The 10,485-nt window shown below is 43.0% G+C and overlaps 1 protein-coding gene across 1 annotated transcript in view; it reads left to right on the top strand.

Annotated features, from left to right (window-relative positions):
- The window catches only part of LPH (lactase phlorizin hydrolase), a gene marked incomplete in the record, with an annotated part of 72,489 nt that extends 62,204 nt beyond the window's left edge, over window positions 1–10,285 (top strand). Inside the window, 3 exon segments of the mRNA NM_001101689.1 lie at window positions 7,103–7,326; window positions 8,771–9,004; window positions 9,672–10,285. Coding sequence (NP_001095159.1) covers window positions 7,103–7,326; window positions 8,771–9,004; window positions 9,672–9,889 — 676 coding nt within the window.
- Between the last annotated feature and the right edge of the window lie 200 nt (window positions 10,286–10,485).

A 10,485-nucleotide genomic window follows, 5' to 3' on the forward strand; every position in this document is an offset into this window, starting at 1 on the left:
AAGGTCAGCTTAGTATACCTTAAGTAAGTATTTCAACAGTTTGCTCCCACACAGAAACATAAAGTGAAAAATAATAGATGATTTTTTTAAATGATGATGAAATCAGATCAGACCTATTGTCATGTTTAATCCCAGTGAGAGTCAAGTTGGGAATTGATAATTTCTTTTTTTTTTTTTTTTTACAGAAGATCAGTTTAGTGTACATTAAGTAAAGATTTCAATCGTTTGCACCCCCATAGAAACACAAAGTGAAATATACTGTTTGAGTACTCGTTATAGCATTAAGCCTCAGTGTACACAGCACGTTAAGGACAGAGATCCTACATGAGGAGTAAGTGCACAGTGACTCCTGTTGTTGACTTTACCAATTGACACTCCTGTTTATGGCATCAGTAATCTCCCTATGCACCAGTTATGAGTTTCCAAGGCTATGGAAGCCCCTTGAGTTCTCCGACTCTTATCTTGTTTAGACACGGTCATAGTCAAAGTGGAGGTTCTCTCCTCCCTTCAGAGAAAGGCACCTCCCTCTTTGAAGACCTGTTCTTTCCACTGGGATCTCACTCACAGAGATCTTTTTGCCAGAGTGTCTTGGCTTTCCATGCCTGAAATACTCTCATGGGCTTTTCAGCCAGATCCGAGTGCCTTTAGGGCTGATTCTGAGGCCAGAGTGCTATTTCGGATATCCGCCATTCTATGAGTCTGCTGAGTATCTCACTTCCCATGTTGGATCACTCTCCCCTTTATTTATTCTATCGGTTGGTGTTAGCAGATACTAGACTTGTTTATGTGCTCCCTTTGACTCTTAGTCCTTTCATTATGATCAATTGTGAACAGAAATTGATCACTTGGGATAGTGAGATGGCATTGGCACATGCCACCTTGATGGGATTGAATTGGAATCCCCTGGTATGTTTCCAACTCTACCAATTGGGGCAAGTCAGCCCGAGCATGCCCCAAATTATACATCTCTTCCCTCTCTTATTCCCACTCTTATGTTTAACAGGGATCACATTTCAGTTAATTTTCAACACTTAAGAATAACTGTGTGATAATTACAGAATTAAACCAGTCATATTAAGTAGAACAGACAAAAAAAATACTATGAGGGATAATGTATTAAGTTGTCCATTAGCAGTCAGGGCTATGCTGATCAAGTCACCATTTCTCATAGTGTCCATTTCACTTCAGGAGGTTTCCTTTTTGGTGTTGAGTCAGTTGTCACCAATCAGGGAGAACATATGGTATTTGTCCCTTTGGGACTGGCTTACTTCACTCAGCATGATGTGTTCCAGATTCCTCCATTTTGTTGCAAATGACTGGATTTCGTTGTTTCTTACTGCGGTATAGTACTCTAAAGAATACATATCCCATAATTTCTTTATCCAGTCTACCATTGATGGGCATTTAGGTTGGTTCCAGGTCTTGGCTATTGTGAATTGTGCTGCAATAAACATTAGGGTGCAGACTGCTTTTTTCTTTATCAATTTAAACTCCTTTGGGTAAATTCCAAGGAGTGGGATGGCTGGGTCGAACGGTAGGGTTATATTCAGGTTTCTGAGGAATCTCCAGACTGTCTTCCATAGTGGCTTAACCAGTTTGCATTCCCACCAACAGTGGGTTAGTGTCCCTTTTTCCCCACATCCTCGCCAGCATCTGTTGTTGGTAGATTTCTGTATGTGAGCCATTCTAACCGGGGTGAGGTGAAACCTCATTGTGGTTTTGATTTGCATTTCCCTGATTGCTAGTGACCTTGAACATTTTTTCATGTGCCTGTTGGCCATTTGGATTTCCTCTTTTGAAAAATGTCTATTGAAGTCCTTGGCCCATCTCTTAAGTGGGTTGTTGGTTTTGTTTTTGTGGAGTTTCTTGATCTCTTTGTAGATTCTGGTTATTAACCCTTTATCTGTTGCATAGTTTGCAAATATTTTTTCCCATTCTGTCGGTTGTCTCTTCACTCTCCTGACTGTTTCTTTTGCAGTACAGAAACTTCTCAATTTGATGCAATCCCAATAGTTGATTTTGGCTTTGACTGTCTGTGCCTCCCGGGTCTTTTCCAGAAATTCTTTGCCTGTGCCAATATCTTGAAGGGTTTCTCCAATGTTCTCTAATAACTTAATGGTGTCAGGACGTAGATTTAGGTCTTTAATCCACGTTGAGTGGATTTTTGTGTAAGGTGTAAGGTAGGGGTCTTGCTTCATGCTTCTGCACGTGGAAATCCAGTTTTCCCAGCACCATTTATTGAATAGACTGTCCTTGCTCCAGGAATTAGTTTTAGATCCTTGATCAAATATAAGTTGGCTGTAGATGTTTGGGTTGATTTCTGGTGTTTCTATTCTGTTCCATTGGTCTATCCATCTGTTTCTGTACCAGTACCATGCTGTTTTGATTACAACTGCCCTGTAGTATGTCCTGAAGTCTGGTATTGTGATGCCTCCGGCTTTGTTTTTGTTGTACAAGATTGCCTTAGCTATTCGAGGTCTCTTGTGCCTCCATATGAATTTCAGCATCATTTTTTCTAGATCTTCGAAGAATGTCTTTGGTATCTTGATTGGGATTGCATTGAATCTATAAATTGCTTTTGGGAGAATGGACATTTTGATGATGTTGATTCTTCCAATCCATGAGCATGGAAGATTTTTCCATTTTTTGGTATCCTCTTCTATTTCTTTCTTTAAGGTTTTGTAATTTTCATCGTAGAGATCTTTAACGTCCTTGGTTAAGTTTATTCCAAGGTATTTGATTGTTTTTGTAGCTATTGTGAATGGGATTGATCTTAGCAGTTCTTTCTCAGTCATGGCATTGCTTGTGTATACAAAGGCTGTTGATTTTTGTGCATTGATTTTATATCCTGCCACTTTGCCAAACTCCTCTATGAGTTCCAATAGTCTCTTAGTAGAGTTCTTTGGATCCTCTAAGTACAGAATCATATCGTCTGCAAAGAGGGATAGTTTGACTTCTTCCTTCTTGATTTGTATTCCTTTGATTTCTTTTTCTTGTCTGATGGCTCTGGCTAAAACTTCCAGAACTATGTTAAATAGCAGTGGTGAGAGTGGGCATCCCTGCCTGGTGCCAGATTTCAGTGGAAATGCTTCCAACTTTTCCCCATTCAATAGGATGCTGGCCGTGGGTTTTTTATAAATTGCTTTGATTATATTGAGGAATGTTCCTTCTATACCCAATTTGCTTAGAGTTTTCATCATGAAAGGGTGTTGAATTTTATCAAATGCTTTCTCTGCATCAATTGAGATAATCATATGGTTTTTCTTCTGCAGTCTGTTAATGTGGTGAATCACATTGATTGATTTGCGAATGTTGAACCATCCCTGCATACCAGGGATGAATCCCACTTGGTCTGGGTGGATGATTTTCCTGATGTGTTGTTGTATTCTATTGGCCAGAATTTTATTGAGGATTTTTGCGTCTATGTTCATCAGGGATATTGGTCTGTAATTTTCTTTCAGTGCTGCATCTTTCTCTGGCTTAGGGATTAAGGTGATGCTGGCTTCATAGAAAGAATTTGGGAGGATTCCCTCTTTTTCGATTGTTCTGAATAGTTTGAGAAGAAATGGGATTAGTTCTTCTTTAAATGTCTGGTAGAATTCAGCAGTGAATCCATCTGGTCCTGGGCTTTTCTTTGTTGGGAGGGCCTTTATTACTGTTTCAATTTCTGTTTCAGTTATGGGTCTATTTAGGTTTTTGATGTCTTCATGGTTCAATTTTGGTAGATTGCATGTGTCCAGGAATCTATCCATTTCTGATAGGTTTTCCTGTTTGCTGGCATACAGGTCCTTGTAGTAATTTCTGATGATTCTTTTTATTTCTGTGGTGTCTGTTGTTACGTTTCCTTTTTCATCTCTGATTTTATTGATTTGGGTCTTTTCTCTTCTTTTTTTAGTTAGTTGGGCCAATGGGGTGTCAATTTTGTTTATTTTTTCAAAAAACCAGCTTCTCGCTTGGCTGATTTTTTGTAATGTTTTTTTGGATTCAATCCTGTTAATTTCTTCTCTGGTTTTAATTATTTCTCTTCTCCTACTAGATTTGGGTTTGGTTTGCTGCAGTTTTTCTAGGTCCTTCAGGTGTGCTGAAAGCTCATTTATTTGGTACCTTTCCAATTTCTTGATATAGGCACCTATTGCTATAAATTTGCCTCTCAATACTGCTTTTGCTGTATCCCATAAGTTTTAATATGTTGTGTTGTTGTCTTCATTTGCTTCCAGAAAGTTTTTGATTTCTCTTTTGATTTCTTGAATGACCCAGTGTTCATTCAGGAGCATGTTGTTCAGTCTCCATGTGTTTGCATACTTTCTGGGGTTTCCTGAGTTGCTAATTTCCAGCTTCATCCCGCTGTGGTCTGAGAAGCTGCATGGTATGATTCTAATTCTTTTAAATTTGCTGAGACTTGCTTTATGGCCTAGTATGTGATCAATCCTAGAGAAGGTTCCATGCGCTGCTGAGAAGAATGTGAAGTCTGTAGATGTAGGGTTGAAAGTTCTGTAGATATCTGTTAGATCCATTTGGGCAATAGTGTCAATTAAATCTGCTATTTCCTTGTTGATCTTCTGTCCGGATGATCTGTCTATTTCTGAGAGTGGAGTATTGAAGTCCCCCAGTACTATTGTATTGGAATCTAAATCTCCCTTTAAGTCCCTTAACATATCTTTTAAATAGACCGGTGCCCTGTAATTAGGTGCATATACATTTATAATAGTTACATCTTCCTGTTGAATTGAACCCTTAATCATTATATAGTGTCCCTCTTTGTCTCTCTTAACAGTTTTTGTATTAAAGTTTATTTTGTCTGATATTAATATGGCTACACCTGCTTTTTTTTGGTTTCTGTTGGCATGGAATATCTTTTTCCAACCTTTCACTTTCAGTCTGCATGCCTCTTTGTTAGAGAGATGTGTTTCTTGTAGGCAACAAATAGTTGGGTTGTGTTCTGTGAGCCAGTCAGCCAAACGGTGTCTTTTAACTGAAGAATTCAGACCATTAATGTTCAATGTGACTATTGATATGTAGTGACTTTGCCCTGCCATTTTCCCGGAAATATTTTCTAGTATATGCTTTGAGCTTCCCATGCTCTTTTACTGGTAGGTGTTCTTCCTTTCCCTTCTTTCATATTGATGGCCGTGTTTCTGTGTTTCTGAGTGTAGCACATCTTTAAGTATCTTTTGCAGGGCCGGACGAGTGGCCACAAAGTCTTTCAATTTCTGTTTGCTATGAAAGGTCTTTATTTCACCTTCATTCACAAATGAGAGCTTGGCAGGATATAATATTCTGGGCTGGCAATTTTTCTCTCTTAGCACCTGTGCTATGTCTCGCCATTCCCTCCTAGCTTGTAGGGTTTCTGATGAGAAGTCAGCTGTGAGTCTGATTGGAGATCCTCTGAGAGTAATCTGACGTTTCTCTCTTGCACATTTTAGGATCTTTTCTTTATGTTTCACTGTGGTAAGTTTAATTACCACGTGTCGTGGTGAGGATCTCTTTTGGTCATGTTTATTGGGGGTTCTATGAGCTTCCTGTACTAGGATATCTCTGTCCTTCTCCAAACCTGGAAAGTTCTCTGCTAGTATCTCACTAAAAAGGCCTTCCAATCCTTTCTCTCTCTCCATGCCTTCAGGAACTCCTAGAACTCGAATGTTGGTTTTTTTTAATAGTATCCTGTAGATTCCCAACAATATTTTTTAGGTTTCTAATTTCCTCTTCTTTTCTTTGGTTTGACTGTATGTTTTCCTGTGCTCTATCTTCTAAGTCCAATATTCTCTCTTCTGCTTCACCCATTCTGTTTTTAAGGCTTTCTAATGTGTTTGTCATTTGATCTATTGAGCTCTTCATTTCATTTTGATTTCTCTTCACTATAACACTTTCCTGTTCTACTAGTTTCTGAGTTTCATTTTGACTCTTCCTTAAAATTTCGTTTTCATGAGAGAGATTTTCAATCTTGTCCATTAAGGATTTCTGTAGTACAAGGATTTGCTTTTGAAAACTTCTAAATGTTCTTATCATAAATTTTTTGAAATCCGTATCTTGCATTTCTTCTATCTCATCATCTTCATACTCTTGGCTTGGGGTGTTTTGCTTATTTGGAGGCATCATAGTGTCATCGTTGATCTTGCTCCCTCTATTTCTGTGTTTGTTACTCGGCATAGTTAATTCTTCTTGCGTCACTGTGCGTTTTTTTTTTCTTTTTTTTTTTTTAAACTGTGTCCGTGTTAAGTGGACTGCCTGCTGTTGGAGGAGCCTTGGAGGCTTGAGATGGGTGAGGCCTGAGAGCTCTGCCTGGTTCTTCCTGGTTAAGGGTGTGCAAAGGTGACACCCTCAGGTTATGCGTGGTAAATCTGTCTCTTTTTGTTTATTTATTTATTTTATTTATTCAGGGGGTAAGTAACACCGCAGGGCACGGCTGTGCAGAATTGATGGTATTTAGCTTCCAGTCTTTGGCTCCTCTGGACTCCCACTGGGTTGCCTTGGCTACTGAATTGTAGTAACTCAGTTCCTTAGCTCTCCCCCATTGATATGTAAATCCAGAGAGGAGGCCTGCTCTTTGTCTCTTGGGAATTCTTCAAGCCTTGCAGCCTTGTAACCTTTGCAAGGTTAGGGGGAAGAGAAACCCTGAAGCTTTTTTTTTTCCTTCTTTCCGGTAGTGAGTTTGCTGCACTTTCCGGCCCCCCTCTAGATTCTGACCCCCGTTTCCCCACCAATGTCTCGGGTTATTGAGCTCACCTCCCCTTCCAGCGCCGATGTGTGGACTCGGAGCCCTGAGCGTCCCAAGTCTCCCCGCTGTTGTCTGTGTGGCATGCACTCCCCTTGGAGCACTGGGGCTTCTGCGGCTTGGTCCCGCGACTTGGCTTCCGCGCAGTGGGCGACCTTGTTCTCCCAGTAGGTCCTCCGATTCATGATTCCCGTGCAATTTTTTCCTGGTTCTTTTTTCTGCGGCTACCGTAACTCCCCTTTTATTAAACTAAATTTTCCCGGACTATCGGTGCGCGCCCTCACTATTCCGCCATCTTGGCTCCGCCCCCCTAGGCTAAGTCTTGTTTTGTGTAAAGACCCCCTTAGGATTCACAGAACAAAATCTGATCTTTAGTTTTTGAACTCACAGGGGAGTTGCCTCCATCGTAGATCGCTCTTGGCCAGGTTCTGGCTCTTACTGGCTGAAGATGACACCTTTTGGCTTCAGGAGGATCCTGAACTGGATAAAGGAGGAGTACAACAACCCTCCGATTTATGTAACAGAGAACGGGGTGTCCCATCGGGGAGACTCGTACCTCAACGACACTACCAGGATCTACTACCTCCGCAGTTACATCAATGAGGCCCTCAAAGGTATGCCAGGCCCACCCCTTTCACTGTTGGAAACATGGCCAGCATCTGCAGGAGGGGAGCATTCACCCCCAGCCACAGTAACAAGCCTTTCTTTGAGCCATGTCCTGAATGTTTTCCTTCCTCTCTCTAAGCTCAGCAAGCAAACACAGTGAAAAATGTCCTATCTGGCCTGAGTTATCTGGTGTCCTAGCTCTTCCCTGAGATCTGGTGTCTTTGGATATCTGCACTCCCTAGAGGATGGTCTGGGCAGAGGTCAGAAGGAATAGTCTGCATGGTTGTCCACATGTAGGGTCTTTGTTCCCCAAACCAAACTTTGAGAACCCTTGACCTAGACTTAAGAACTTGGGATGGGACCACGAGAATAAGGGGACAGAAAGCAGTGCTGAGTAACAGAGTGAGCCACACACCAGACAAGGAAGTATCTAGAAAATCCTGTCCCAGCTAACATCTCTATCATCTAGGGCTCTTTCTTTTCTTTTTAAAAATACTTACTTATTTGAAAGGCACCCTTAAATCTCCTGGTTTGTTCCACCAATGGCTGCAATGGCTGGTGCTGGTCCAGGCAAAACAAGGAGTCCAGAGCTGCATCTGGATCTCTCTCATGGGTGACAGCGGCCCAGGTGCTTTGGCCATCTTCTGCTGTCTTCCTTGGCTCATTAGCAGTGAGCTGCATCAGAAGTGGAGCAGTTTTTTGAACCAGCACTCCAGTATAGGATGCCAGCATTGCAGGTAACAGCATAACTCAATGTTCCACGGTGCCAGTCCCAGGATCCTTTATTTTCTATAAGAGGGAGCACTAACATTCTAAGGCATTGACCAAGATTGGTATCCTGTAATGCAGAGAGGAGGGAGTGTAGATGACCCAGTGGGATGAGCTCAGGCTGCCTGTGTCCTGAATCCTACATAGTGTTGAGCATTTCTAGAAAGATACTGGTGTCGGGGCTGGCATGTGGCATATCAAGTTAAGCTCCCTCCTGCAATGCTGGCATTCCATAGGCAAGCCAGTTCGAGTCACAGCTGATTCACTTCTGATAGTTCCTTGCTTATGCACCTGGGAAAGCAGTGGAGGATGGCCAAAGTTCTTGGCCCCCTGCACCCATGTCAGAGACCTGGGAAGAGCTCCTGGTTCCTGGCTTTGGCCAGGCCCAGCCTTGGCCGTTACAGCCACTTAGGGAATGAATCAATGGATAGAAGATCTCTCCCTCTCTCTTCCATACAATCCATCTGTAACTCTTTCAAATAAATAAAATAAATGTTAAAAAATAAAGATGTTGGTGGCATTACATGCAGGGGAAGGTGTAGCTGTCTCCAAGAGCCAGTGCAAAAGTTCACCTGAATTTGCAGAAATACAGTGGGGAGAGCTGTGGGCTGAGCTGGCTGTGGGGACCTGGCAGAGGTGTCTTATTGGACAAGGAAAGTTGAAACCTGAACTCTGTTTGCGCAGCTGTGCAGCAGGACAAGGTGGACCTTCGAGGATACACAGTCTGGACTCTAATGGACAACTTCGAGTGGTACACAGGCTTCTCAGATAAGTTTGGTCTGCATTTTGTGAACTACAGTGACCCTTCTCTGCCAAGGATCCCCAGAGAGTCAGCCAAGTTTTACGCCTCCATAGTCCGGTGCAACGGCTTCCCCGACCCTGCAGAGGGGCCTCACCCTTGTCTCCTCCAGCCAGAAGGTGAGACGGGGCTCTGGGAGGGACAAAAACCAAAGGATGAGGGGCCAGAGCAAGGGCCTATCTCTCTGTCCAGCTAATTATGCTCCTCTGCCTCTCCATCCCCTTCATTCATTAGGCCAGGATTTATTTTATTGAATGTTTCAGACACTCCTGGGATGAACAAAGGAAACTTGGGGCTAATGTTATCCCCCAGAACGAAGCCCTGGTGCGGGAAAAGCAGGTCTAGGTTCTTATCCAGCCCTCCCACTGCCTTGCTGTGTGACCTCAGACAAGAAACTAGGCAGGTGCCTCTGGGAAGTCAGAAGGACCCAGCTGAAGAACTGGGAAAGTGCAGGGAGGGCCTGTACAACATGGGGCCAATGTGTGTCGAAGGCTGCGAAAGTATAAATCACTGTACCAGTGCGCAGCGATCCAACTTAGATGATATCCCAACTGCCGATACAGATGTTTAAAATAGAAAACTGCTTAGCTGCAGTCAGAGGCTCTTGCCACACAGAGAAAGGGACAGCATGTTCACCTCAGCAAGGCACTCACCCTCGCTGTGCAGATCTGGGGAATACGTAGCCTCTGGACCCCAGGGACCCAGCCTGGGCCTACTCTAGGGCACGTGGGTGTGATAAATGAGTCAGCACCACAGCACAAACTGCTCTCTCTTGTCCTTCCCTAGGCACTGACCCCACCATGAGCCCCGTGAGCCAGGAGGAAGTCCAGTTCCTGGGGCTGTCGCTCGGCTCGACGGAAGCAGAGACGGCTTTGTACGTGCTCTTTTCTCTCATGCTGCTTGGAGTCTGTGGCTTGGCATTTTTATCATACGCATTGTGCAAGAGCTCCAAGCAAAGGAAAAAACTAAGCCAACAGGAACTGAGCCCCGTTTCTTCATTCTGACAAGTCACGCAGGCCTAGTTTCTCTGTTATACCTGTGCCAGCCACCAGACTCCTCAGGTCTTGTATTCTCTTGCTGAGATGGCTTGAATCTTGAAGGATTTTGAGTTCTGATTAAACTGGAAATGTTGTCTATTGCCCTTATACTGGGAGTACTGGAAATATGCAGATACTGAACTGGTCTGGTGATCTGTAAACCACTAAATTGAATTTAACCAGGGTGTTGTAAGTTTCAGAATTTTTGAAGGTGGAATCCTGAGTTGAAACCACAGAAATCCTCTCCTAAGAAGGAATCAACTCCACTGTGCAGACAGACTGCACAGTCATTCACCTCCTGCCCTCTCTTCAATTCCCTCCTACCCCCTACTTGGCATTCCCAGAAAATAAAAATGGTACCGCACACTGTGTCCTATCTCCTATGGTTGTGTCTCTGTGAGAAGGTGGGTGCATCAGAAGCTAGGCAGCCACACAAGCCATTTGGGGCTCTTACCAAGCTTCCTGCCAGACCAAGGCGTTCTCCATGCTTTTTTTTTTTTTTTTTTGAAATATTTATTTATTTATTAGAAAGAGTTACACAGAGAGGAGAGCAGAAAGAGAGA

This window comes from Oryctolagus cuniculus, chromosome 3, assembly GCF_964237555.1.
Source record: "Oryctolagus cuniculus chromosome 3, mOryCun1.1, whole genome shotgun sequence".
NCBI lineage: Eukaryota > Metazoa > Chordata > Mammalia > Lagomorpha > Leporidae > Oryctolagus > Oryctolagus cuniculus.